This window comes from Idiotropiscis lumnitzeri, chromosome 6, assembly GCF_059441095.1.
Source record: "Idiotropiscis lumnitzeri isolate Australia: NSW breed Sydney's pygmy pipehorse chromosome 6, RoL_Ilum_1.0, whole genome shotgun sequence".
Lineage (NCBI taxonomy): Eukaryota > Metazoa > Chordata > Actinopteri > Syngnathiformes > Syngnathidae > Idiotropiscis > Idiotropiscis lumnitzeri.
This window is the reverse complement of record NC_142396.1, coordinates 2,069,636-2,097,500: the sequence shown is the minus strand read 5'-3', so window position 1 is coordinate 2,097,500 and position 27,865 is coordinate 2,069,636. Positions and strand designations below refer to the sequence as shown.

The window sequence follows — 27,865 nt, the reverse complement described above, 5'->3', positions numbered from 1 at the left end:
TACGTCGCCGTCGATTGTCTTACGCTCGTCGTCACGAAATCTTTTGGACCTTGGGAAGAAAACATGAGCGGCGGGACGCCCTACCTCGGAAGTAAAATCAGCCTCATCCCCAAGGCCGAGATCCGCTACGACGGCGTCTTGTACACCATCGACACGGCGAACTCCAACCGTGGCTTTAGCCAAAGATATCCCTTAGCATTAGCACGCTACTTAGCACGCTAAACGGCTAATGGTGTCGCCGGGCCGTCAAACTTGATTTTGTCTCAGTCATGCGTACACTTACACGGAAGCATGTTGCTGCCGCACCTGAAAATGAAAGCTTAGTTTCACGTCATAACGTGACAATTATAAACATTTTAACGTCACAAATTTCACGTTTTACAAGTATGACTAATGCATTCGACTAAACAAAGTCAAACAAATAAATGCCCTACTACCCGGCTAAAAGTATCGGAATGGCAAAGTCGCTTCCGTAGTTTTTGTTGCATCCTGAATACGTTTGGATTTTAGATCGAAAGATGAATATGAGACAATGGTCTCACTGGGTTGATGCAGTTACAGCAAGTAAGGGTTATTCCACCGCATTAAATGTTATTCACCTTAACTAATGTGTGTTCCAATACTTTTGGTCACTTGAAAAACGGTTGGCTTCAAAAAGAAGGTGCTCTGTCCTGTGTATTCTATCATCGAGATGTAAATAAATCAAATAAGATGAGCAACTTTTGCCTCCTATTCATCTTTTGATCAGGAACCCAAATGTCTTAAGCAAACGACAAAATCTATTGAAGTGACCTGGATGTTCCAATACATTTTGATGTGTCCAAATGCTGAATATTAGCCTGTCTGGCAGTCACTCTTATCATGACTTTCCAAAATGAATAACAAAAAAAAATCACAAAGGAAACATTTTAAGAAGTGTCCTTGAGGTCTCTTTGCACATTTTGAACCAGAAATGTCTCACAGAAACAATTGATGTTTGAATAAGATTTGTTCTGCGTACTCAGTGGTTATTCAAGTTTAAAATCATGTTGCATTTCACACTACATCAATTGACTTGACCAGAAAACACTGATGTCATTGTCTCCAATGATGGATTGATTCATTTCCCTCTGTGATAAACATTTGAATTGTGAAGCAAGTTCGTGGCGCCACAGGCGGTAACGTATTGGGATGCTTAATCACTGCTGTGTGTCTCCGGTGCAATCGTTCGGAACCGAGGACCGGCCAACGGAGCGACCCACCCCCCTTGAGATGACACCTTTGAGTACATCGTATTCCGCGGCAGCGATATCAAAGACCTGACAGTGTGCGAACCCTCCAGGCCCACCGGCTCCCTCCCCCAGGACCTTGCCATTGTGCAGGTGCGTCTTGGTCAGCAGCTCATCAGCAAAATGTATTCAGTGCGCTTAATGCTAAATCTCATTAACATCTATGTTGTGATGCTTTTGATGTGTTTAAGTGACAAATCGTGCACATTTCAGCTCCAAGATGTACAGATAATGTGGCACGACATTTGTATTTGGCTTTGCAAAGTATGCAAATTATTTTTTATAACTGAGTCAAAATATTGAACCACGTTTAAATTTTTTAGATCAATCTCGGGGTGAACACTTTGATAGCGGAGGGAGAACATCAATGTGACGTTGTTGTGGTTAATCCGTTGCTTAAAGGGTTCTATCACCCCTTTATAGATGCTATCAGACTCAAAGGCTAAGATGTGTGTTTGCCTGAAACAAATAAAGCAGTTAATTGTATTTGTTTGGTTGAACTGGCGGAGTGGCAATAAAGCTTGACGCTTCTTTTTTGATGGCTTGGTTTCATTATTCATCAAATGGCTGCTTGTTGTCCTATGAGTTTAGTTTAGTGCCACCACAACACTTGTCGAAAGAAACAAAATGAGCCCAGTGGAAAACTTTGACGGCCCATTCACGTGTATCGCAAGGCACCGCCATATTTAAATTGTCTTGTGAATGTTGCCAATATTGTGACATTATAGGCACTTTGCTGTTTTTGCTTTCAGAAGTACAAGAAGATTCTTGCGTAGCGGTGACCACCAGCAAGGTGAAGATGCTTTTGTCACCAGCACTGCTTGACTGCTGCAGTTTCCTTGAAAAAAAGCTGTCTTTACTACTAAATGTCATGTGGCTTTAAAGGCCGCGCTTCCTCGGCCACATCTTTATCCTTATGACGTCATGCTCGTTCCTCCTCCGAGCGCACAGCAAACGCGTTGCCTCAAAACAAACTAATATTAATTTGCACTTCCAACCGTCTGAAGCAAAGGGCACCACTCATTTTTCCTTCAAGCCATGAGCCTGGAATCCACTTTAACCTTTTAGGAGGTCAACCTTTGAATACACTTTTGCCCCTAACCTTGTTTTTTTTTTTAATACACCTTGCCGGTTGCCTTTTTTCCCCCTCAATATGCTGTATTTCCAGGTTGTTCACTTTTAGTCTCCGAATGGATGTGGCGACAGGTTAAAACCCTTGAAGCTCAGTGGCCACATTCTTCGGAGGTTAGCGAATGTCCAAATGTTCGCTACATGAGAGAACAAATTGAGAGTGAACCAGAAAATGTTTTGATCCGTTGGCGCAATTTTCAACAGTTGAATTGGACATGATAAAGTTGACTCATCCTGAAATGTCATGCAAACTTTTTGGGAGCGTTTTTTACATGAGAAAAATCGGATAAAAACTCTCACTTAAAAATACAACACTGGGATAGATATAATATGACATTAGAATTAGAAATTAGAATTAGAATTAGAAATCCCTTTATTGTCATTGTACTCAAGTGTGCAACGAGATTAGAGGGCTCCCCTCTCCAGTGCAATACAACAATAATACAGACAAATATATAAATTAGATAAATAAATAAGAGAGTGCAATGGAATTTAGTGCTGAATAGGGTATATAAAAACACATCACAATGCTGTTCTGCAAGGTAAGGGTGGTCTCGCGTGTGTGTGTGTGTGTGAGAGTTCAGGATGGAGATGGCTCTCGGAAAGAAACTGTTTCTCAGTCTATTGGTCCTCGATTTGATGCATCTGTAGCGCCTGCCAGAGGGCAACAGGTCGAACAGGTGTGAGTTTGGGTGGGTATTGTCTTTGACGATGTTGAGAGCCCTTCTGAGGCACCGGGCGGTGTAGATGTCCGGCAGTGAGGGGAGAGGGCAGCCAATAATCCTTTGCGCTGTTTTGACTGTCCTCTGGAGCCTCACTCTGTCCGCCTCAGTGCAGCCGCCGTACCAGGTGGAGACACAGTACGTCAGCAGGCTCTCGACGGACGAGTGGTAGAAGGCCAGCGGCAGCTTCCTGTCCAGGTTGAATTTCCTGAGGACTCTCAGGAAGTGCAGACGCTGGCGGACCTTCTTTACCACTGCTGTATATATATATATATATATATATATATATATATATATATAAAATAAATTTATCATAAATGAATCAGGATTTCTTGATTATGCTAGGCCAGCAGTCAAGCCCTTGACCGCCCACCACTGCTAGTTGATACGAAGGCATGGATTACTGTTGCTAAGTGCTCTTGGGAAAGAAAGGGCTTCACTTTCGCCAGCTGCCGGAGATGAAAGAAGCTGGATCAAACAACAACACAGAGAAAAGAAAATAAAAAGAGCCAAGGGGATTCAAAACAAAAATTCTAAATAAATAACATAGAGCATCAGTTAGAATCAAGAATAGAATTCATATATTGTCTAGTTGCTGCCTTGGAAATTACGAAGAGAGGATTTGAGTGACTAAATTTGGCTTTGTGGATATGGAATTTGGCTTGAATAATTATCAAATTTATTTTAAAAAAATATACTCACTTTGCTGTTTTACCATTGTTATTGAAGAAACCAAACAGTACATTATTCCGTCTATACAGTATTCGAATGTTTTGGCAACCACCTGGCGGCATGATAGCCTCACAGTGAGAGACATCATCGGGCGTGGGTTCAGTTTGAGTTTGCACCTTTCTCCCCGTGCCTGCATGGCTTTCCTCCAGGTACTCCGGTTTCCTCCCACATTCCTGAAACATGCATGGCAGGCCGATTGTACACTCTAAATTGCCCCAAGGTATGAGTGTGAGCGCGGATGGTTGTTCGTCTAGGTGTGCCCTGCAATTGGCTGGCAACCCGTTCAGGGTGTCCCCCGCCCACTGCCCGAAGATCGCTCCTCGTGAGGAGAAGCGGTACAGAAGATGGACGAATGGATGGATGCCAACCACCTGTCGACAGAGTGGTGAAGCAACTTTTTGTGGCCACCCATCTTCTCGGCCGTTCATTGGTTAGGACGCGAGTGGCGGGCGGGTTCTCTACTGCTCATTGGTCAGGACGCGAGGCAGGCGGGGGTGAAGGTAGGAGTGGTTCTCGGCTGTCATTGGCTATGACGCTTAAGGGCGGGTGTCACCCGACTGATTCCTGGCTAGTCACTCGGTGTCTGTTGGTCTGTCTGCTTCTGCACCAAGTCGAGCTGCTCGAACGGCAAGCAAGCGGCGAGTGGCCTTCGTGTTTGTCTTCGTTTCCGTCTTCTTCCTCTTCTCGTCGTGCCGTTCATTATGTCCCTCCTCAGCGACGACCACAACTACCAGCGGCTGAAGCAGTGGCACCGGGCTCGTGGCGGAAGTATGAAGATGAGGGACATGTTCGACGCCGAGCCTGACCGCTTCCATCGCTTCAGGTGAGCGACGCTTTCCCGAATTGCGAACGTATCAAAAGGCGGACGCTCGAACGCGGAACACACGCAGTCTCGTCTGGTTTCGTCTTGCGCCACAAGGTCATCGCCAACTTCCGTCGTTCAGTCAACATGAATTCGTTTTTTTATTTTTGTTTGTATTTTATTTCCTCGCCTATCGACATGATCGTTACATTTGAAAATGTGACGCGGCGACGAGGGCTTTTAAACCATTTGGCGGCTTAATGAAGACTTAATAGCTCCTGCAACCCGTGGGGGCTAAAAGCACGGACTCCATTATCGGAAACCAACGCTAGCATAATAATAATAATAATAATCTTGAATCGAGCGTTTTTTTCCTGACTGAGCGTCAACACGTAAGATGCGATGACGTAACAAGTGGTGAGACGTGCACCGCCGCACGTGCACCCTGAACCTCCCTTAACCACCCTCAATGTTTACGTCATCGTTCAAATTGACTGGACGAAGCGTGACCTCATTATTTGTCATGCCGACCTACTTCATCGATTGCACAAGTGGAACTTGAATAAATCCCTACTGTGCGCTCATCGATAATTTTGCGTGTGGGTGCGTGGGGGTGTGTGGGGTGTGTGTGTGTGTGTGTGTGTGTGTTTGCGTGTCTCTCAGTGTGAAGGTGGAGACGCCCGAGGGCGACCTCCTGCTGGACTACTCCAAGAATCTCATCACCCAGGAAGTGATGTCCATGCTCATCGCTATGGTAACCGGTCCGCTTCTCTAATCAGTTCCATGTTTTGCTTAAAAGATAATGATAAAGATAAAGATGGCCTTTACTAATCCCACAATGGGGAAATTTGCAGTGTTCCAGCAGCAGAGATATAGGTCACACAGAGACGGCGGCGTAATGTAGCCGTTAATGTATAACATTAGCAGCAAACCCATGCCAATATACACTGTATACGCAGATGAGCTCACATAGCTTTCTTACACGCTTGCTTCATCCAAGAGCAAGAAAGGATCGCTTTTTGTTTATGGCTGGCGACCAGACCAACGATGTCGCCCGTTTCTCAGCTGGGAACACCCCCCCCCCCACACACACACACACGCACACACACATGTAGAGGACACATTTTATTTTCCTGCGTAACAAAAAGTGAAAAAAGATGCACAGTTTGTTTTTATAGGAAATAGTTGGTTTTGCATTGAAGCGCTAATTGTCTTGCATGTACAGTCAGTCATCTGTCTTTTTTTTAAATTGACATTGTCAAGTATATAGTGGCTCAATAACAGCCACGTCGCTCGCAATCTGCCGTGGGAGGAAGTCGGGAGCCGTGTTTGTTTTCATTTATTTAACATTAGGTGTCATCTCACTCCTCACAAACTTTTCTTGGTCTTTTCAGAAGTCAAATTGCTCGAGACGAACGAAAAGTGTGCAAACTAAAAGTTAGACAAATGGAATGGTCATTATTTGTTGTGCAAGTTCACAGCGAGAAGGATGAAAGGCTTGCGCATGCCCGGATGTGTGCAACTAGTCCCCCAGAGTGTCTAGTTGTGCACGTGTGTGCACATTCGGCATGATCATGTCTCATGTAATCTGACAGATGGATTGCAAGCCAACATTCGTGTAGGCCACGTGCAGATAATACGCACTTTGTTGGATTGAGACTTACTCTTCAGCTGGCCTTTTTCTTTTCCAACCAGGAAGTTGTCAGGGCTTATTGAGAAAGGGCCTGAGGTAACGTCGGAATGTTGCAAGCAAGCAGGTGAACGTGGTGGCCCGCCCGACTTCTCGCTCGTGTCGCAACCTACGAGCTGACAGACCTCATTGTTTGGTGTGAGCAGGAAAATGGTGAAACGTTTTCACATGGCTGCCGCGTTAGATGCACTTCGCAATCCTGCTTTGGCTTCTCGCTGTCCAAGTCAAGTCAAACGAGTAGGTAGAAAGGGGATGGAAATGAGGAAAAAAAAAACAATCTGAGCCTACTATCTCTCGTTGAGGTACAGACTCATCACGGATTGGGAATTTTTGCACTACTTAGGTGATCAAGTTGAAGTGGGCTGTGTGGCGAGCTGCGGCCATTTTGGCAGGGGGCAACGGTCCCATCAAGGTAGTCCTTCTCAAATAGTGGGGTCGGCCCTCGTTTTTTGAGGGGGGTGCTAGTGCAATTTTTTTCCAGGGGTGGGGGTGGCGGGTTCATACAAGAATAAAGTGTAATTGCACATCTACTGCAGGACGTAGCAGTGGCACTCATTTATTGGTTTGTATTCAAGGCAAATCAATGCATTTAAAGTCTTCTGTGGCAAACGTATCTCTTTTTTTTTTTTTCATTTAATGTGAATACGTTATGCCGTGACGCATTCACAACAATTTTATAGACAAACGATACGATTTAGCATCTCGGTGGAGAGTTGCGGGGGCTTGAAGTGGTTTCTTCTTCTTGGAGGTGCCTCTGCCCCTCTTTGCTTGGCCTACTGTGGGCATGGAGCTCAAAAGGGGCGTGTCCCATCTATCTATCCGTCTGTCTGTCTGTCTATCTTCTTTGTTTCCTTCTTTCCTATCTATGCCTGACCCTGCTCTGTCATGTGACATGTGACATGTTACAGGCGGACTCCCGAGGAGTGAAGCAGGCTAGGGAGAGCATGTTCAATGGGGACAAGATCAACTTCACTGAGGTGCGCTCACTCGCTCGGCCTTCTCATGCATCATCCTGATGGCGGCGCTCACTGTGTGCGCATGTGCATGCGTCGCTGTATTTGCACATTTAGGGTCGTGCCGTTCTCCACGTGGCCCTGCGCAATCGCTCCAACAATCCCATCCTGTTGGATGGCGAGGACGTCATGCCTGAAGTCAACCGCGTGCTGGACAAGATGAAAGTCTTCTCGCAAGTGTGTGCGTGTGCGCGTGCGTGTGTGTATTGGCGGACAGAAGGTGTTGACTTGCACCTGTTGCTTTGTGGACAGAAAGTTCGCAGCGGTGAGTGGAAAGGCTTCTCGGGCAAAAGCATCACAGACGTGGTCAACATCGGCATCGGGGGGTCAGACCTGGTGAGTTGCTCGCTTCCTGCCCCCGCGACCTCATTTTCAGCTCAAACGAAAAGAGAAGAAAAAATGGAGAAGACGACGTCATCTTGATGGTCCGCTGTGGTTCTCAAACAGCTGTCATGTGACATCGGATGCTTTATTTTGAATGTTTTTATTGTCGTATGAATCAATGTTGTATTTTGGGGGTTTCCTGTTGCAGAATCAGATGTTTTGTTTTGTGGTTGGATGCTTTATTTTGAAAGATTACCATTATGGTTTAGGATGTTTTGCTGTCGTTTTTTTTTTATTTTTTATATCATTTGATTTTGAGTTTGCCGGCGGCGCTGTGTTCAGGGTCCGCTGATGGTTACGGAGGCGTTGAAGAGCTACTCAGCGGGCGGCCCCAACGTTTGGTTTGTTTCTAACATTGACGGTACTCATCTGGCCAAAACGCTGGCTCAGCTTGACCCGCAGACCACCCTCTTTATCATCGCCTCGAAGGTCGTGCCGCCAACTTTGAGTTCACTTTTGACTTTGTGATGACGATGACGTTGATGAAGATGATTTTGCATGCAGACATTCACCACGCAGGAGACCATCACCAACGCAGAGTCAGCCAGGGACTGGTTCCTTCGCGCCTCCAATGATGTAAACACATGCACACCCCGGCGCGCACACACACACACCCCCATGCGCACAGTTTTTTGGAGAGTAAGCGGACGATTTTTCTGCTTTGACTTGCCATATGAGCAGTGCAAGATGAAAAGGGCGAACGACATTGTGGTTTATGAGTCTTCCCAGCATGTCCTTATGTTTGTATGAATCTGCCCCCTCGTGGCTTTGGTGCGCACAGCAGAAGAATGAAACATACTATGGAGCGCTATTTTCCTTTTTAACAAATATATCACTGAGGGAGGGATATGATTGGATGTATGAGTGCAAAGCATTAGGAGCAAAATGTGAAATGCTATAAAAAAAAAAAAAACTTGAAATCAATTTAATTTTTACATGAGTTCATCAAGGAAAATGGCACCCCTTGCTCATTGTGCCTCAGCATCAGTACGCTCGTAACGCTGACTTTGCTGACAGGCGACACATTCCCGCCGCTCGTCTCTTTCAAGAGTTCATTGCATGCTGTTGACATTTTCAATGTTGTTTTCCAGAAAAGCGACGTTGCCAAGCACTTTGTGGCACTGTCCACCAACGCGGTAAGTTTAATGATGTCACCATTGATGCTCCTCTGACAACCAACCATTTTTCTTGCCAACCTTTTTTTTGTGTGTGTGTGTGTGGGCGTTCAGGTCAAAGTGCAGGAATTTGGAATCGACACAGCAAATATGTTTGAGTTCTGGGACGTACGTATGTGTTTGGTTTGATGTTTGTGCGCGTGTCCGCATGCACTTGTATTTGATGTTTAACTCCTGTGGCGATGTCGTCAACAGTGGGTCGGAGGTCGTTACTCGCTGTGGTCCGCCATCGGCCTTTCCATTGCGCTGCACATCGGTACGCCGGCCGTTTGCGATTGCGCCATTCCTGCGTTTGTCTTCTTCACATTCTCAAATTGCTCGTTGGATGTTTTTTAGGCTTTGACGGCTTCGAGCAGCTTCTAAGTGGCGCTCACTGGATGGTGATAATGAAAATTAATTCAATCCGTTCATCGTAATGCTCTTTGCGGTCCCGCTGTCTATTGACCAAAGTACCGCGACGTGTTGCAGGACAATCACTTTGTGAGCGCCCCCCTGGACGAGAACCTTCCGGTGGTGCTGGCGCTGTTGGGCGCTTGGTACGTCAACTTCTTTGAGGCTGAGACGCACGCCATGCTGCCCTATGACCAGTACATGCACCGCTTTGCCGCCTACTTCCAGCAGGTACGCGCACCTGCCTGTACACACACACACACACACACACACCCCTACACACACACGAGAGCACCTACGTGTGTGACTAAATGGAGGGGTGGGGGGCGGGGTTTATGCAGGGGGACATGGAGTCCAACGGAAAGTACATCACTAAAGAAGGAAGTCGGGTCAACTACCATACTGGGCCCATTGTGTGGGGCGAGCCGGGAACCAACGGGCAACACGCTTTCTACCAGCTCATTCACCAAGGTCTCACACACACACACACACACACTCGTTTGCGGCTTTTCAGCTCATGCGTTGGCTGCAAAACGTCAGTGAGGATGCAATTGCGATCAAGTTGTGTTTTTTCTTTGCAGGCACCCGCATGATTCCTGCTGACTTTCTCATTCCGGCTCAGTCGCAAAATCCCATCAGGGACAACCTGCACCACAAGGTCAGCGGAACAATCACAACGTGAGCGTGCGTGCGTGCCGTTCAAGCTGGCGAGAGCATGCAAAACAAACAGTGAACGTTATCTGCGGCTTTTGTCCCCCCTCAGGTCACGTGACATTTTGCAGTTGTTGTGCAAACAGTACCGCGCAACACACAATTTGCGTCAGGCAGTCTTATTTCTAGCTCAGTTTCAGAAAAAAAAATCTAATTAGGGCTATGGCTAACAATTATTTTAACGATTGAGCAATCTGGCAATTAAAAATTTCCATCCATGAGTCAGAAGAAACTTTCATCGCTTCCTTCAAAAACACAGAACCTTATTTCTAAGTGAGAGTGCAGAAGATGCCCAAATATCATTTGATTGATTCACGCCTTTGGTCCATGCGAACAAGCTGATGGGTTGTTTTCCAAAGTGAAAGCGGATGTTGCGCAATGTCTTGTTTTTTTAAATCATGCACAACTGCAGAAACTGGCGAACATTTCCTGTTGACACTCTGAAATGTGGACACTTCAGACAATTTAAAGTTCAACAAGGTCTTCAAACGATTAATAGAGTATCAAAATAGTTCATCACTTAGTCGATCTAATTGATTGAATTGTTCCAGCCTACTACTCAAATGTGTACTCAATGTAAAATAGGTTGGTTTTTTTTTAGCAAAAGTTATTCTCATTTTCACTTAACTTATAATTATAATGAACCAGTTATTTAACAAAATGAATATTAAATGTTGAAAAAGTTAGAAATTTATTTTCAATCAGTCAATTGACCAGCTAGTGAGACTAAGTGGCTCAGATAATGGATGGATTGGATGAAGGCAACTTTTTTTTTTTTTTTTTTCAAACAATATTTGCTAGGGTGAACAGTCCTCATGAATGCACCAAGTGTTCCAGGAATCTTTATATGTGGTTAAATGGGAATAAAAAAAACAAAACAGAGTCTTCATCACAAATACGGTCCGTATTTGTGATGAAGGCGTGGTACGCATGCTTGAAAGGATGAAGAGTCAAAAAGTGACACTTTGCATGGTCACGTTTGTGAGCGGGTCAATTTGGTTTGTGTCCTTTCCAGATCCTGTGCGCCAACTTCCTGGCTCAGACGGAAGCGCTGATGAAAGGCAAAACTGAGGCGGAGGCACGCCAGGAGCTGAAGGCCGCCGGCATGTCGGGACAAGCGCTGGAGAAACTTCTTCCTCACAAAGTAATGCACGCACTCACACGCAGGCTCTCTTGGGAAATGTTTTTTGAACATCAGTGGCTGCTTTTATTTTGAAGGTCTTCGAGGGGAACAAGCCCAGCAACTCGATCATCTTCAAGAAGCTGACGCCCTTCATGCTCGGAGCGCTCATTGGTCAGTTGGCGCACACGCAAGCCATCTTGCGTCTTCCTTAATTTGCTAACTCATCTTATCACCTGTTGCGAGTTTGGTCATCTGGCGTTCGCTTGCAAAGCTGTGATTGGTCGCTACCTGAGCCTTCAACAACTACGATATATATATATATATATGCGTACTTATAATTCTGTGATTTTTGTGGTGTAGCACCCTTTGAAATTTGATGATTTGGATGCTTTGAGAAGCAAGAGGTGATCCAAAATGCATTCATCTGACCGCGACGACGATGATGATGGATTGATTGAAATGATTTGTGTCTTCAGCCATGTACGAGCACAAGATCTTCGTCCAAGGCGTCATCTGGGGCATCAACAGCTTCGACCAGTGGGGGTGAGTTGGCCTCAACGAGCACATTCAGAAAAGTTAACCTGTGGCCGTCAAATCGGAGCTGAATTAGCCCTGGGAGCTAAAGTGGGACCAAGTTAGCATCAGTAGCTGAATTAGCCTTGGGTGCTAAATTAACATTTGGGGCTAGGTTTGGGCAAAATTGTAGCTAAATTAGCCTTTTATTGTTTGTGCACCCCCTAGTGTGGAGCTAGGCAAACAGCTGGCCAAGAAGATCGAACCGGAGCTTCGAGACGCTGTCGAAGTTTTTTCTCATGACGCCTCCACCAACGGCCTCATCAACTTCCTCAAGAAAAATTTTGCTTGACTTTTCCACCTAACATTCCGCTCATGGTTTGCGTCGTCCCGTGTCACGTTTCATGTTCACAGCTTACTCTAGTCAAAATAAAAGGCCACAAAAACATTTCCAGCTGTTTGATATGCCTCAATTCCACATTGCAGCCAGCAGTCATGAGAAACGTGCGTTCCCCTTATCAAAAAACAATAAAAGTATCCAAATGTCTTCTGCCATCAAGTCTTTTTTTTTTTTGTTTAAAAAAAAAACCCAAAAAGCATGTGTGCTTGCAAAACACAAAGCTCAAGGAACATTTGCTTTAGTGTTTTTATCCAGAACGTTTTCGTTGCCGTCTTGGACTATGCCTCGGTCTCGTGAGCAAACTTCTTTCAGATTCTCACCTAACTCTTGAACCTGCGTACTTAGAAAGAGTACACTGTTTTTCTTGTACTGGGATTGGACCTGATTATAAATGCAGTGAGATTATCAATTTCAAGATTGCGTGCAAACTCGTTACTGCAAACCCCCTCTCAGAAAGTTGTCTTCTTTTTTTTCAGTTGAGTTGAACCGACTAAAGGTCACGTTAACAGTGGAGTAAATTTTAAAATGATTGATCTTTGTTGTCAATTTAATAGCTTGCACTGTAACAGAGGTGCATAAACTATACTAAGGTTAGCAGCGTAGTTTACAGCACGTTTTGTGTTTCATCTGCATTTTCACTTTTCTTGGACAAATTGCACTTAAATATGAAGTGGACAGTTATCTTTTATTTGTTGATGGTTATTCATACTTTGTTCGTCAGTTAATATGTTTAAAATTTTACCTTTTTTGTTTTTAATAAGCAATACTTGCTACCTTTTGTGTGACGCAAATCAGCTGGCCAAGATCGAAAGTTTGGCTGCGCACCGCCGCCAAAGGGATAAATGGTGTACTGCGTAGTCGAGAAGAAGGTTGTAGTAGAGGTTGGAGCAGTAAAAGCAAACGAGTGAGTGTCACATCGAAGCCTCCTGTGTAAATCGACAACACGTGTAGTGTTATCACTTGCTTGTTGTACAAATTCCTCTATCGTCAAAGACCACACTTCCTGCTGTTTAATAAGCCATGCCACCACAATGCAGCCGGCAGTTGTTAAAATCTTGTCAGAAAACAAGTGTCCAAATGTCTTCTGTCAAAGCACTTTTACTTTGACAACACCAACTTTCTTAAAAAAAAAATAAATTAAATAAAAAAAATGCTTGTGCGTCAATCACAAGGCTTCAGGAACATTTTCTTTGTGTTTTTCTCCAGCACGTTTTCATTGACATCAAGGTCATCATCATGAACGGCGCCGCGGTCTCGCTTGCGGGCGAACTTCTTCCTCAGGCTTCCGACTAAACTCTCGTACCTACAGAACAACACAATCCATAATCACGAGACTGTTCCAACCCCAATTCCATTGAAGTTGGGATGTTGTGTAAAATGTCAATAAAAACTGAATATTGGGTAATTTTTACAGAAGACCTCTCTCAATCTCTCCACTATGGAAGAATGCCTACTTAGTGGGCATGGGGTCATGAATGAGCGAATCTGGAGTCACACCAACCCCCTAAATGACCTTCTGTCAAGTATATAAGTCAGAAGGTGAACGTCACTAACACACCTCAGCGCCATTTCTTCGTCAGTCACATCCGTCTGCATGCGTCCGGCGTCAGTGTCCGTTTCCTGTTGCCTGGTGTGACGATTCATCAGCGCCATCAGCTTCTGCACATGCAAAAGCCCAACATTACGCTTGTTGTTGCCAGGTCGCATTCAATGTGGACGCCGGTCAACAAACCTCCACTTCGGGGTTGAAACCTTGGAAGGACATCCGGCCGTACAAAAGGCTCTCGAACGGAACAAAACTTTTCTCTTCCGCGATCAAGTTCCTTGTGGGCAAAAACTTCAAATTGGTCATTCATTCAAAATCACTACAAGTCAGTCTGTCAAAATGTTTTTATTTTTTTTTTGGGGGGGGGGGGCTGAATCACTTTTGGTGGCTTGCCTAGTTGAGAATTAGAATCATTTAGAATTTGTCATTTGAGTTAACTTTTAATTCCTTTTGACTTTTGAAGTTCAGTTAGTTTTAATTTGTTCATATATTCTTTTAAATACTTTGTATGTTTAAAATATATGAAGTATTTGTTGAGAGCAAGTAAAAAAAAAAAAGTCATTAAGTATTGTGTAATAACGTCAACTGCAATTCCCTAAACGACTATCAGACTTTCCTGCTTCTGGACGGCCAAACAGTAATACTAAAATAATAATTAAAAAAAAAAAATTAAAAAAAATCAAAGCATTTCAAATTAACCCCCCTGTCAAAAAAAAGCAAAGACAAAAACGAAGGACACTTCCATTGGAATTAGTTTTACAAACAACAAAAAAATAATTTTATTTCTGTAGCGCATTTCACAACAGCGGGAGCTGAAACAAAGCGCTTTCCATATGGTGTCATATAAATTAGCGGGAAATTCGAACACAAATTAAAACATGTAAAATAGATACCAGTCGAACGGCAGAACAGTGACAGTCTCATGTTGAGTCGGAAGCTAATGAAGAAAAATGTGTCTTCGACACAAGGTGAAATGTTTTTTTAAAAAACACTTTTTATTTTGATGAAAAAAAAAAAACATTTAATGTATTTCATTAGGCTTTACCGACAGTTGTTCTCAAATTGTCTGCTTCTTGGTTCTTCTTCAAAAAGTAAAAAACTGATCAATTGTCACCAAAATGTATGAGGCCATCTCTACTTATGCCCACTTCAACCTCTGAAATGATAAAACGCAGCACTGGGCACTTTGACCCTTTTTGCCAGTCATTCCCACAAGCACAAGCTCAACACCTTGCCCACGGTCGACCCAGATGGAGAGACCTGGTTGCCACAGTTGGTTCTATGTGCTCTGTGCAAGAGGACTAAAGCAAGAAAGAAAAAGAAAGAAGGAGCAGGAGGTAGGCACGAATTATGTGATGTCAGAATAAGGAAATACAGGTACGCTAGAACGCACACTGCTGTCTCACGTCTCTTCAAACAGAAACAATTGGTCGTGTCGCCTTGGACGCATTCTGAGGCAATTCTTTAAATGAACTTTTGGCCGCCTCACGAGCACATCACACGCATGAGGGACGATTCGATTCCACCTCTGGCCTTGATTAAACAATTCCTTTTTTTTTATTTTTCATGAATCCCCCCCCCCCAAAAAAATGGGCATCCGCTGGCGATGGCCTGCCTAGTTCTGACAAAAAGCAATGTATCATATTTTGGATTTGATGGACATCAATCGACATGAATCTGTTGAGATGGGCCTACGAAGAGGAAGACGCTAACGGCCATGAAATCCAAATTATTGGGATGATGGTCCTTCTATTTGCAACAGCTCAAGTTAACACAAGTAGTTTGGTGAAGATTGATCACACTTGTCTGATATTGTCAAGTATTGTTAAACTTTGAATACAGAGAGGAAAACACTTAATTCCCATAAATGGCAAAAATATTGGGTCAATCGTGTATATATTTCCAGAGGTTGATGTGCACGTGAATTGGCGTGAGGATTGATCACGGTTTTCAGACGTGACGCTTTTGCTGAAGATTTTATTTTATTTTTTGGTGAGGTGTTTTCGACTGTCCCCAATGATGACTATGAGCATGCGTATCGTGTGTGCGTTACTCTTGCGTGCGTTGTTCGGGCAGATCCAGGTACCAGTGCTCGTCACTGATAATCCTTTTCTCGTCGTCCTGAAGCTGCTTCTTCGTCTCGGCGTCCAAACCTCTCTGCATAAACTAACAACACGCACCGAAACGTTCACACGTGTGTTGACGTGCTCCATCGCGTCTTGGCTTTAGCAGCTTGGTAGCTAGCTAGCAAGCAAGCCGTCAGTGTGACGTACCTTCATGCGCAGAAGATTTTTGGAGAGTTTCGCCGTGTCCGCTGACATGGTCAAGGTTGCTCGACGCAACGACTGAGAGACGAGGGAAAAGAAACAAACAAACAAAAAAGAGAGATGCTCGAGAACATTAATACAGGAAGGAAGCGGCGCGGCTCTTCTTCATGTCGCATTGAACGACCCTTTGCTAACTCAAGCAGCACATTATCGCCACCCAGTGATCTGCCGTCATTACTACTGGTATCCTTTCCTCAGGCCAAATCATTCATCTCCAACAATATGCTGTTTTTGGGATCAGGAAATTAAAAACCTTTAACTGGTTTAGTTAGGTCCAAACTGGTGGGGTCCAAACCTATTACCTAATTCTGCACGTCCTAAACCAGACGAGGCTTCTCTCGTGATTCAAGTCGAGGAGGCAGCACCATATCCATATGTTTTAATTTTTAGTTCGTGTTTCTATGTTATTGTGTTGTTATGTGTGATAACTTCCTGGATTTCTTTCTCAATTTACACCATTATGATGTGACTTCTGCGCTATTTACCTCTCTTGCATGTGCGATTTGTTGAATAAAACATATAAAAAATAAAAAAAGAGCAGCCAATCCATCACCGAGAAGCGCCATTTGTTGGTGCGTTCAATGTCTGTTCGCCTTTTCAAGGAAAAGAATAATCTGTCCGTTTCCTGTCATGCGTCACCCTTCAAAGTAAGTCACAACACACAAAATTCATGACAACTGTTTTACAACAAAACTTTTCACGAATGACTTATATCTGTCTGTTTAGGTTAGTTTTAATTTTCTGGCTGGGATTATTGTCGATTGCTAAAACAGAAACCACATGAGAACAGGAGCGTGGCGATTTACTTTGAAAGAGCGTCGGAACTGTTATTGTAGTAAATTCCGCTTGACCAATCATCTGTGGTCCTCCAAACGTCAGGAGGTGAAAACGATGGACAACGCAAATACATCAGTTTGAACAGGTCCGTTTTTTGATCGACCGTCAGGTAAAGAATGATGCGTGAAGTTCATCTTACCACGTTTAATCTTTTATCAAAACATCTGAAAGACGAAATGATCGTGATCAGGTCGCTGCGCTGACTAATTACCTTGTCGATCATATCTAATCGATAGAAAAACACAGCAAGGTCCAACCATGTTTATGTGGTCTTTATTTTCCTTACTTTTTTGTTTTTAAATCAGGTTCATTTCATTGTATTTAAGTAACGTAATAATAATAATAATAATAATAATGCACAGTGAAGACTGGTTTTTATGTTCGTCTCACAGTGCAAATTTCCCCATTGTGGGACTAATAAAGGACATCTTTATCTTTGTCTTTATCTTTATCTTTATCTTTGTCTTTATCTTTATTGGGTTCTATTCCGGCTCCGGCCTTCCTGTGTGGAGTTTGCATGTTCCCCCCTTGTGTGAGTGGGTTTTCTGGTATCTATTGTAAATGTGTTTGTGTTTTAAATTGTGTTCTAATTACTTGCTAATTTATATGACGACATATGTATAGCGCTTTGCTACAGCTCCAGCCAAAGGTGTTCGGTGCATTGTGAGTCGGGCAGTGGCAAGAGGCAGAGACCTTGGTGCTCTGATCCCCGGCTACAGAAACTAACTCTTGGGACATGGAATGTCACCTCTCTGGCAGGGAAGGAGCCTGAGCTGGTGTGTAAGGCAAAGAAGTTCCGACTTGACATAGTCGGACTCACCTCCACACACAGCTTGAGCTTTGGTATCAGTCCTCCCGAGAGGGGTTTGACACTCTTCCATTCTGGAGTTGCCCAAGGTGAGAGGCGCCGAGCAGGTGTGGGCATGCTTATTGCCCCCTGGCTTGGCGCCTGTACATTGGGGTTCACCTCGGTGGACAAGAGGGTAGCCTCCCTCCGCCTTAGGATGGTGGGACGGGTACTGACTGTTGTTTGTGCTTATATGCAGCAAACAGCAGTTCAAAGTACCCATGGATGGATGGATGGATGGATGGATGGATGGATGGAAAGCGCTTTGTTACAGCTCCAGCTGTTGTATTGTATTGTACTCTGTTTTCCTCCCACATTTCAAAGACATGCATGGTACGTTGATTGAACACTCCAAATTGTCCCTAGGTGTGATTTGGAGTGTGATTGGTTGTTTGTCTTTGTGTGCCCTGCCTGGCTAGCAACCAGTCCAAGGTGTACTCCGCCGACTGCCTGAAGACAGCTGGGATAGGCTCTATGCCTATTAATTGTGTTTGTCACAAAGAATTTAATACAGCGTTTTGTGTATGCGCGTGTGTTAGCATGCTGGCCAGGAAGGGCTTAGTGCCAGACGGCTTCCTGCTGACCCGGCTGGCAGAAGAGCGCAAGCATCCCAACCGGAAGCGCTCCAGGTGCCAGCGGGCGCGCTTTATTGCCAAGACGGGCTCTTGCAATGTGGCACACAAGAACATCCGGGAGCAGGTCAGCACATTGTCCGCCGCACTCCTTCACACACTCGTCATTGGCAAAAAGGAGGCTATTTCGTGAGAGGTTGTCGGTCTGTCCATGTCGGTGATGTGCAGTGACTGGCAAAACAATTCAGCGTCCTTCCATATGATGGCAAGAGGTGTTGCCTGTCGTTTTTCTTTGAGTTTGAGAATAAATGTCAGCCGGGAGTGGAATGAAACAGTTTGAGGCCTTGTTTTGAACAGTTGTTGTTGTCAAACAAGTTGAGTTAGTTACGACAGTCGTACATCAAGTTTGCGCTCACAAATCAAAGCAAAGAACTAGAACTCGTATCTTGAAAAATTCAAGTCGGCATGTATACATTTTGGGACACAGATGTATACTTTTTGTGACATTGTTGACGGATGAATACGTTCTTCATGCACAAGGTGCACAATCACGCACAAACTCTCAGTGTTTGCTCACAATCAGACAAAAATGTGGATCCATAGATTGATCACAGCTTCTGCTATCTTGTGAAAGGGAATGTTAGTGTTCTGCCAGTCACTATACATGGATGACATGGATAGATCTGTCATTTCAATGAAATAAAGAGAACGGTTTGAACAAAGGAAGTGAAATTGGATGACTTTGAACACTAATTAGGATGCGATTGCCACAGCATTGACGCCTGTGGTGCTTGGCAGGGTCGCTTCCTGCAGGACGTGTTCACCACCATGGTGGACCTGAAGTGGCAGCACTCGCTCCTGATCTTCACGTCGGCCTTCCTGTGCTCGTGGATGTTGTTCGCCATGGTCTGGTGGCTGCTGGCTTTCGCCCATGGCGATCTGCAACCTCAGCAACACATCGAGGGGGCGGCGACCATTCCCTGTGTCACTGCCATCAACTCCTTCACATCCGCCTTCCTCTTCTCCATCGAAGTCCAGGTTGGAACTTTGGCATCTTCTTGATGGTTTCCAGCCGCTCATTTAGCAGTTTTAGCATCTTTAGTAGTCCCTAGCATCCATGTGCTAATCATTAGCATCCACAAGATCAGTGTTTCTTCAAGCGTTTTTTACCAAGTAACGCCCAAATAATGAGAACTTATTTGCATTTGATTTTTAAAATTGTTTTCAAACTTTTATTTCTGTACTTTTTTAACTGTTTATGTGCAGTACATTTGAAATGAATCATTACTTCTGACCCAAAAAAGGAGACGTTTTTGCTTGGAGTGTTGTAACTTTATTCCTATAAACCAGTGCCTCTCATATAGTGTGGCGTGTACGTAATATGAAATACGGCGTACAAAAATGAGTTTGGCGTGTACGTAATGTGAAATACCGCATACAAGTCCCAATGACGTAAGCGTAATGTCAAATACCGCGTCCGAAAACACGTTTTGTACGTACCAAAATGTGTTTCGTGTGTACAAGACCCACCACGCGTACGCACAAATGAGGTCTTACGCTTACGGCTTCTCTCTCCTCTCAGCTGCAAAACACAGATTGACACTTGCGGTGCAAGCGTGATAACTGTGCCACAATTATGAACCATTCAGGTGTCGGACACTGTCATGTCATGGTGCTGAATTTGCGTTTGCGACTGTGTTGCAACTTTACGGTAACTGAGTGTCACAATTGTCTTGCGGGGGTCTCGCGAGATTGTTCATGCGAGTGAGGGGAGTTGTATTACTAAAACAAAAAAGAACAGCGTGTTCGAATGCAGAAGACCCTTCAATCGACTGTTTGTGTTTGAGTCCTGGACGTCGTACTGTTGTAAAACGCGATAGGACGGTAAAGAGCCAATCCGAATCAGCCCTCGTGTCTGTAAATGATGACAAAGAGGCTCTTGTCTTATAAAACGTCTTTCAACGGCGATACCAGCCGAACAACTCAACCATGAGATGAGCGTGGTAGCAATTAAAAAAAGTAATAAAATAAAATATCGAATCGAAATTGGGAACTGAAAATTGAAGATGGAAGCGAATCGGGGCTTGAGTGAATCGTTACATCCCTAATGAATAATATTGCATCCTGAAGTGGCTACCTTTGGGAATCTATACGCACTCACATATGTTCATAGCGAGCATCAAGATGCTCGTGAAGAGCTCAGAAATGCAATTGAGATTTGTCACATGCATGCTAAACGAGTTCATGAATGCAGTTTACTGGCTTTTGGATGTCACTGACTAGCTCACAGATGCTAACGACAGGCTTAGAGATGGTATGTTAGCTCTCAGATGATAATGACTGGTGTAAGGGCGCCAGTGACGACGAGTGCGAACAACAACAGCTAACAGCAAGTGGTAACACCTGTGAAGTTCCTTTTTAAAAGTGTATCCACCTTTTTTTTGGGGGGGGGGTGTCCTCATCTTTCCAAGAATGGCAGTGGACTTCCTGGAATTGGGCCTGGCACTTAATACCGTATGCTAATGAGTACCATAATGAAGGTGAACAAGCACGTTAACGCTAAGGATCTCGCATCCAGGTGACCATCGGCTTTGGTGGACGCATGGTGACGGAAGAGTGCCCGGCGGCCATCGTGGTCCTGATCGTGCAGAACATCCTGGGCCTGATCATCAACGCCGTGATGCTGGGCTGCGTCTTCATGAAGACGGCGCAGGCTAACCGGCGGGCCGAGACACTTATCTTCTCCCGCAACGCTGTGGTGGCCCCCCGCAATGGGCGGCCCACCTTCATGTTCAGGGTGGGCGACCTCCGCAAGAGCATGATCATCTCGGCCACCGTGCAGCTGCAGGTGAGATCCTGTTGGTCGGTGCTCAGCTGATTCACTAAAAGTCATTAGCAACCCAAAGCTAATGTAGCGTCCATCAACAGCCCCAGATATCCGTAAGCTAATTGAAACAAATGAAGGATCGATCAACTTAAAAAAAATATATCATAACTTGAAAATGAATTTAAGACTGTAAAATGCATTTTTTTTAATTCCTCCCCAAAAAAAGTGCACCTCACTAAAAATTCCAGACTGTATATGCTCACAATCAGTTTGCCGAGTAAAAATTCAAACTTCGGTGATAGACATACGGGAACTTTAGGTGCCTAAGGGTGAGCAATGGATCTCTTCTTCGGTCAATCAGCATCTTCATTTTGAAGGCAGTAAACTGTGTCGTTCGCCGTGCCAGTTCACTGGCCCTTCGACGCTTGTGACTACCTCATTGATGCTAATGATGAACTTTGGAATGCTAAATTATTCATTTCAAATCTTGTCACATTGTTCCGCGGCAGGTGATCCGTCGCACGGTGACGTTGGAGGGCGAAGTGATCCCGGTGAGCCAGTTGGACATCCAAGTGGAGAACCCGCTGAGGAGTAACGGCGTCTTCCTGGTGTCGCCACTCATCATCAGCCACACACTGGAGAGAGGAAGTCCGCTGTATGACCTGTCCGCTCACTCGCTGGCCACTGCTGACCTCGAGGTCATCGTCATCCTGGAAGGTCCTCTAGCGCCCCCTCGTGAAAAGATGCTGAAAGTGTTGCCGTAACAACTAGTAGCGGTAGCAGTGATGCGGACGCTGTATTGATCTGTCGTGGTGAAGAAGGAGCTGAGTCAAAAGGCGAAGCTCTCGATTTACCGGTCGATCTACGTTCCTACCCTCCCCGATGGTCACGAGCTGTGCGTCGCGACCGAAAAAACAAGATTTCGCTTACAAGCGGCCGAAATGAGCTTCCTCCGCAGGGTGTCTGGGCTTTCCCTTAGAGATAGGGTGAGAAGCTCGGCCATCCGGGAGCGACTCAGTGTCGAGCCGCTGCTCCTTCACGTTGAGAGGAGCCAGATGAGGTGGCTCGGCCATCTGATTAGGATGCCTGAAAGAAAATGAAGAGGGACTGTACTACTGCTGCTACTACTACTAATTATCATAATAATGACTGGAATCATTTTGTTTTTACATAACAACTGATCAAAAGCATTTTAATTATTTGCCATGTTGACTGTTAATCTTCAAGTACATTGAGTCAGGGTATGGGTTCAGTTCATCACAGCGTAATGACGTTTGTGGCCGTGTGGCATTTGTGCTGCGTCCAGGTGTGGTGGAGACGACGGGCATCAGCATGCAGGCCAGGACGTCGTACACGCCCGACGAGATTCTGTGGGGCCGCCGCTTCGTGTCCATCGTGAGCGAGGAGGACGGCCGCTACTGCGTCGACTACTCCAAATTCGGCAACACGCTCCCCGTGCGCATGTCGGCGCTCAGCGCCAAAGAGCTGGAGCAGACGCGCGGCATCCGGGAGGACGGCGCCGACTTTGAAACGCGACCCCAGGGCTGGGGATTGGTCCGGGCCGGGAGGGGGGGCTTCCGAAGAGGGGGGCGGGCCTGCGAGGATGCCTCCTCCCTACCCTGGTATGACCCCACCCGGGAGGAGGCAGAGCCCAGCGCCGGCCAGGAGCGACTTCCTGGTCTGGGCATCAACGCCATGAGCTCACCCCGAGACACGGGCTGACGGGGATCGACAAACGAACACACTTATCGACACACGCAGAAACACACTTACACACTTTTTGCTCAAGTACATAAATATACAGTATATGCACACACACGTTCGGTAGATAGAGATACGCACGCACACACAGGCACGCGCATGCAGAAACGCATTCAGGATCAGAAAATCAGAATCAGAAATCCCTTTATTGTTATTGTACTCAAGTGTGCAACGAGATTAGAGAGCTCCCCTCTCCAGTGCAATACAACAATAATTCAGATAAATATATAAATTAGATGAATAAGAGAATAGTTAGTGCAATGGAAAATAATACTGAATAGGATATATAAAAACACATCACGTCACTGTTCTGCAAGGTAAGGGTGTTCTCGTGTGTGTGTGAGAGTTCAGAATGGAGATGGCTCTTGGAAAGAAACTGTTTCTCAGTCCATTGGTCCTTGATTTGATGCACCTGTAGCGCCTGCCAGAGGGCATCAGGTCGAACAGGTGTGAGTTTGGGTGGGTATTGTCTTTGACGATGTTCAGAGCCCTTCTGAGGCACCGGGCGGTGTCGATGTCCGACAGTGAGGGGAGAGGGCAGCCAATAATCCTTTGCGCTGTTTTGACTGTCCTCTGGAGCCTCACTCTGTCCGCCTCAGTGCAGCCGCCGTACCTGTCAGTCCCTGATGTGCTGGAGAACCAGCCTCTCAAAGCTTCATGATGACTGGCGTGAGAGCAACAGGACGGTAGTCATTCAGGTGGACGGCCGGTGACTTTTTGGGGAGGGAATAATGGTGGAAGTTTTCAAGCAGGAGGGGATGACTGCTTGAGCCAGGGAGCGGTTGAAGACCCTGCAGAAAACATGTGACAGTTGGTGGGCACATGCTCTGAGGACCTTGCCTGGTATTCCGTCGGGTCCAGTAGCTTTCCTGGGGTTAATAGCCAGGAGCGCGCACCTCACATCGTCTTCCTCTACGGTGAGTGGGGGGGAGTTGAGGCATGAAGTGCGGGGGTGTGACGCTTGGGGCGAGTCAAAGCGAGCGAAGAAGCAGTTAAGCTCCTCTGCCAGCGATGCACTCGGGTCTACAGAGGTCGTGCTGCTGCCTCGGAAGTTGGTGATGCTCCACAGACCCTGTCACACCTCACGTGGTCTGTTGCTGGCAAGGTGGGCCTCCAGCCTCCTCTTGTAGTTTGCCTTGGCTAGCTTGATGCCTTTGCTCAGGTCAGCACGAGCCACCCTGTACTGGGCTTTGTCGCCTGACCTGAAGGCAGCGTCACGGGCCTTGAGGAGAGAGCGGACCTGGCTGTACATCCAGGGCTTCGCATTTGGGAAGGTCCGTATGGTCCTGTGTAGGGATACAGTTTCCATGCAGAACTTGATGTAGTCCAGTACACAATGTGTGTAGACATCAAGGTCCTGATGATCAAAGAGGTCCCAGTTTGTGTCTTGAAAGCAGTCCTGTAATTCACTCATGGCGTCATCACGCCAGGTTTTCAGTCTTTGTGGTGGGCCTGAATCTGCGCCTGAGAAGGGTGTACGCAGGTGCGAGCTGCAAGGACAGGTGGTCTGACTGGCCGAGCGGGGCGAGTGGGAGGGCTCTGTATGCGTGCTTGATGTTCGGGTACACATGGTCGAGAGTGTTGTCTCCCCTCGTTGGGCACTTGACGTGCTGGTGAAACTCTGGAAGTACAGTCTTTAAATTGGCCTTATTAAAGTCTCCCGCTACTATGTGGACGCCATCAGGGTGCGCCCGCTGGTGTTTATTGCTGACGCACGCGAGTAGCGAGAGCGCCGTGCTAGTGCTAGCGTCGGGAGGGATGTAAACAGCTGTGACGATCACTACCGTTAGCTCCATCGGGAGGAAATAAGGCCGGCATTTGACGGACATGAACTCGATGTCGGGGGAAGAGTGCTTCGCTATCGCCGCACCAGTTATCATGCACGTAAACACAGAGCCCCCGCCCCTTCTCTTACTGGTGTCCCTCGTCCGATCCGCGCAATGTAGCGAGCGCCCGGCCAGCTGGATGCTAGCGTCGGGGACGTTGGCGTGCAGCCAGGATTCCGTGATGACGATCACACTGCTGTCTCGCACATAGCGGTTTCTCAGGATTTGTAATCCCAGATCGTCGATTTTGTGGACCACGGATCTGGTGTTGGTGAGGTAGAGACTCGGCAGTGGTTGCCTGTGGGGCTGCCGTCGCAGCCGTAGCAAGACACCGGACCTGCAGCCCCGCTTCTGCTACCTCTCTTTGCGTCGCCTGCGCCGCCTCCCGGTCCCGATGACAAGCCACGGTGAGCCGGGCGGCCTCACCAGTTCGTCCGGAATTTTGAGATCATAGCAAAATTCCTCTGTGATGGTTATTTTGAATCGATATCCAATGTCCACGATGTCATGGCGGGTATGTCGATGTTGTGCCTCAGTTGGTGCCAATAAGAACAAGCAAACACTAATAAAAAGCAATAAGGAGCACTGGGAGGGAAAGCCGTTAGCCGCTGCGTCTATGCGCGCCACCATCACACACAATTAAAGACACAAAACACATGCACGCACACAAATTGACATAATCTTACAGACACACTTGCACAAATACCGAACACACACGTACAAGAGACACATACATACACACACAAACATGGCTACACGTACACAACACCCTTGCAGATGGATACGCCCCCCTATACGCATACGCAAATGCACACACAAACACACACGGACACAAAATACGTGCACATGCACAAGCATTCACATGCATGCACACCTACGCAGTGACAGAACAGGCGCACAAGACATACAGGGGAACCTCGGTTCTCGAACGACTCTGAGGTCGAACAAAAAAAGAGAAATTCTTGCTTTGCAGTTCGAACGCCGGTATGACGCGTGAGTGCGCATGCGAGGGTGGGATGCTGAGCGGCCAATTGACCAATTGTTGTCGCGTGCGGACGTGCTACATGCTGCCAAGTGTTTTAGCCCCTAATCATGCCTCCTAAGAAGGTCAGTGCAAGCAGCAAAGCTGCTACTAGCGAAAAAAGAAAAGTAGTGCGTACAACTATTGCATTTGATTCGGTGTTCGAACAAATCGCTTTTCGAACAGGGTTCTGGAACGGATTATGGTCGAGAACAGAGGTTTCACTGTATGTGCTTAGAGACACACGCACACACACCCCCACACAGAGCGTGAGGGTAATTGAACTTGAGGCAACTTGAAACGAGTGAGGACAAACTTATTTTTGTCTTTATTAACAAGCAGCCGGCGGTCCTGTGACCTTACAGCCAGAAGGCGAGCACGCTAAACAGGCAGCCAATCAGCAGCAATGGGCCGGGCCGGGCCGCGCCCACCTCCCCGCTGGAGTTGCACAGGTTGTTGTTGCAGCAGCGGTACGAAAAGGGCGACATGGCCGGGAACATCTGGGACAGACGCGAATTGTCGCAGTCGGTGTAGCGAATGCACTGCCGCACCGTCTTGCTGCCTACACGCACGCACATCACAAACACAAATACCCGTTAAAAACATGCACACACTAGCGCATGCACATCACACACATCCGAAGGGCACACACACGTTAAGTCAGTGCTTTTCAAATATTTCTGTTTTGCCCGCCCCTCTAGCGAGAAGAAAACAGTTGGCGCCCCCCCGCCCCCCTACCACCAGCCACACTCCGCCGCCACTCTAAATAATCGCATTTTGGTTGCAAAACAACCCTACACCGTCGAGTTCATACTCGCTGCGCAGAATGGGCAAGGAGAGCGCCACTGCCAACTACTGGAGTGGAGGTGCAATTACGCTTTATTGTAGGACGGCGGGAAAAAAACACGTTCCCCAGGTTCACACAATTTGAGAAGCACTGGTAGAACATTTGGACACAAAGACACTCACATCAGAAATGTACTTGTAAAAAGAATACACATGCAGACACAACATGAATACTAGTAGGTCGTAAACGCATCATAGATGCATTTGTAACAAACATACGTGAGACACAAACACACATACACTCTCATAAACACAATGACACACTTGATTGTGAGCACTGCCGCTTGAGGTCACGGTGCGGGCCGACCTTGGATGCTGAGCATGAGGCAGGCGTCCTCATATGTGCACTCGTGGACGTTCTCGCAGCGGCCGGTGTAGTCAGAGCACTTGTAGCAGCGGAGAGCACCACCTGCGGCACGTCGTACCAATCGAGTTACCACGCACGTACAATCCTTGTCAAGTCGAAATGTTGTTAGTAGACGAGTTGTTATGCTCATGAAAAGAGTACGCTCGGCTTTTGTTATGCAAATGAAGCGTGTCGATTATGTCACCTTGGTGCACGAAGGTCATCATGATGATCAGGGCCAGGACCAGGACTTGATCCACGCGTGGCGACATTTCTTCTTCTTCTGCTACAATCCACTCAACACGCAAGCCACATACACACGCACATCCATAATGCGCCTTTGTCCTCCTCTTCCTACACACACACACACACACACACACATGTGGACACACAAAGAGAGTCACATCAGGGCGCACACAAAAGTGCGATTGAGAGCAGTGGTTGGAAAATGGCTCGCCCGTTTAGAAAATGAACGCTGAAGTCTTTTCATCAATTCATTCAGCAGAGCACTGGAAAGCACAAAAAACACTTTTGACAAATGTTTAGACAAGAAAAATGGATGGTTGTTGCTTTGCCAGTCAGTCAGTTGGGTGTTTTGATTTTTCTTTTTTCTTTTTTTTTTCTAATGGATTGCTTCGCTTTCCGGTTGGTTGTTTTCGTTCTTTCGTAGGTCAGAAAGTCAAGGAAAAAGAGATGTGTCATCGTAGGACTTCACTTTGGTCACAGTGTGGCCTTCCATAGTAAACGCTAACGACACGCTAACACTGCATTTTTCTTCATAAGCTCACAAGAGAGCCACTTGCACAATTTATGTCTGCACCGAAAAACATCCACCAGAAATCCTGGAATGAGACGATGGCATCAGCAACCCGCGCGAGAACGCAAAGAAGATGGCTGCTTATTTGTTTGACCTTGTCCAAGCTGAACGTGCTGCGCATTGTTGTCTCTGTCTCACCCCTTTTGAATACCTAGCTTGTCACACATGGCGATAAAGAAAGGGAAAATTCACCTGCCTGTGTGGTCGTTGACTTGAGGACATTCCGGATTCTTCTGGC

The 27,865-nt window shown here is 46.2% G+C and overlaps 5 protein-coding genes across 6 annotated transcripts in view; 2 read left to right on the top strand and 3 right to left on the bottom strand.

The window, feature by feature from the left end:
- Nucleotides 1-232, bottom strand: part of LOC148334468 (transcription initiation factor TFIID subunit 4-like) — a 13,769-nt gene extending 13,537 nt beyond the window's left edge. The window contains exon 1 of the mRNA XM_088298682.1: nucleotides 85-232. The gene's annotated coding sequence lies outside the window, so the exon portion shown is untranslated. The remainder of the gene's footprint in view (nucleotides 1-84) is intronic.
- Nucleotides 233-4,406: 4,174 nt separating this feature from the next.
- Nucleotides 4,407-12,209, top strand: gpia (glucose-6-phosphate isomerase a). The gene is made up of 18 exons (XM_088297681.1): nucleotides 4,407-4,676; nucleotides 5,319-5,409; nucleotides 7,254-7,322; nucleotides 7,416-7,535; nucleotides 7,611-7,694; nucleotides 8,025-8,171; nucleotides 8,247-8,318; nucleotides 8,834-8,878; nucleotides 8,972-9,025; nucleotides 9,113-9,173; nucleotides 9,254-9,297; nucleotides 9,386-9,538; nucleotides 9,649-9,778; nucleotides 9,889-9,965; nucleotides 11,034-11,162; nucleotides 11,237-11,312; nucleotides 11,618-11,684; nucleotides 11,883-12,209. The coding sequence occupies exons 1-18, from the start codon at nucleotides 4,555-4,557 to the stop codon at nucleotides 12,004-12,006; spliced, it is 1,665 nt and encodes a 554-aa protein (XP_088153807.1). The 5' UTR covers nucleotides 4,407-4,554; the 3' UTR covers nucleotides 12,007-12,209.
- Nucleotides 12,210-13,041: 832 nt separating this feature from the next.
- On the bottom strand, nucleotides 13,042-16,109 carry mphosph6 (M-phase phosphoprotein 6). The gene is made up of 5 exons (XM_088297682.1): nucleotides 15,874-16,109; nucleotides 15,654-15,766; nucleotides 13,787-13,877; nucleotides 13,613-13,713; nucleotides 13,042-13,357 (listed from the first exon to the last, which is right to left on the bottom strand). Exons 1-5 carry the CDS (start codon nucleotides 15,919-15,921, stop codon nucleotides 13,216-13,218), a joined length of 495 nt encoding a protein of 164 aa, XP_088153808.1. The 5' UTR covers nucleotides 15,922-16,109; the 3' UTR covers nucleotides 13,042-13,215.
- Nucleotides 16,110-16,775: 666 nt separating this feature from the next.
- On the top strand, nucleotides 16,776-27,818 carry kcnj11l (potassium inwardly rectifying channel subfamily J member 11, like). 2 transcript variants are annotated; one of them, XM_088298208.1, is made up of 6 exons: nucleotides 16,776-16,873; nucleotides 18,151-18,310; nucleotides 18,982-19,221; nucleotides 20,762-21,031; nucleotides 21,520-21,727; nucleotides 22,317-27,818. In XM_088298208.1, exons 2-6 carry the CDS (start codon nucleotides 18,152-18,154, stop codon nucleotides 22,730-22,732), a joined length of 1,293 nt encoding a protein of 430 aa, XP_088154334.1. In that variant the 5' UTR covers nucleotides 16,776-16,873; nucleotide 18,151; the 3' UTR covers nucleotides 22,733-27,818. The 2 variants fall into 2 exon arrangements, with proteins under 2 accessions (XP_088154334.1, XP_088154335.1); XM_088298209.1 differs by having other exon boundaries at nucleotides 16,787-16,849.
- On the bottom strand, nucleotides 25,930-27,097 carry LOC148334465 (CD59 glycoprotein-like). The gene is made up of 3 exons (XM_088298212.1): nucleotides 27,016-27,097; nucleotides 26,772-26,873; nucleotides 25,930-26,180 (listed from the first exon to the last, which is right to left on the bottom strand). The coding sequence occupies exons 1-3, from the start codon at nucleotides 27,080-27,082 to the stop codon at nucleotides 25,978-25,980; spliced, it is 372 nt and encodes a 123-aa protein (XP_088154338.1). The 5' UTR covers nucleotides 27,083-27,097; the 3' UTR covers nucleotides 25,930-25,977.
- Nucleotides 27,819-27,865: the final 47 nt, after the last annotated feature.

Coding starts and splice junctions, on each gene's coding strand:
- gpia (XM_088297681.1), top strand. CDS start 4,555: ATGTCCCTCCTCAGCGACGACCACAACTACCAGCGGCTGAAGCAGTGG. Junction 7,536..7,610: donor AGATGAAAGTCTTCTCGCAA/GTGTGTGCGTGT, acceptor CTTTGTGGACAG/AAAGTTCGCAGCGGTGAGTG. Junction 8,172..8,246: donor TCTTTATCATCGCCTCGAAG/GTCGTGCCGCCA, acceptor TTTTGCATGCAG/ACATTCACCACGCAGGAGAC.
- mphosph6 (XM_088297682.1), bottom strand. CDS start 15,921: ATGTCAGCGGACACGGCGAAACTCTCCAAAAATCTTCTGCGCATGAAG. Junction 13,878..15,653: donor CCCGAACAACGCACGCAAGA/GTAACGCACACA, acceptor TTTGCCCACAAG/GAACTTGATCGCGGAAGAGA. Junction 13,358..13,612: donor GACGAAGAAATGGCGCTGAG/GTGTGTTAGTGA, acceptor GTTGTTCTGTAG/GTACGAGAGTTTAGTCGGAA.
- LOC148334465 (XM_088298212.1), bottom strand. CDS start 27,082: ATGTCGCCACGCGTGGATCAAGTCCTGGTCCTGGCCCTGATCATCATG. Junction 26,874..27,015: donor GATGACCTTCGTGCACCAAG/GTGACATAATCG, acceptor GACGTGCCGCAG/GTGGTGCTCTCCGCTGCTAC. Junction 26,181..26,771: donor CCTCATGCTCAGCATCCAAG/GTCGGCCCGCAC, acceptor GCGTGCGTGTAG/GCAGCAAGACGGTGCGGCAG.
- kcnj11l (XM_088298208.1), top strand. CDS start 18,152: ATGCTGGCCAGGAAGGGCTTAGTGCCAGACGGCTTCCTGCTGACCCGG. Junction 21,032..21,519: donor CGGCCACCGTGCAGCTGCAG/GTGAGATCCTGT, acceptor GTTCCGCGGCAG/GTGATCCGTCGCACGGTGAC. Junction 21,728..22,316: donor GGTCATCGTCATCCTGGAAG/GTCCTCTAGCGC, acceptor TGCTGCGTCCAG/GTGTGGTGGAGACGACGGGC.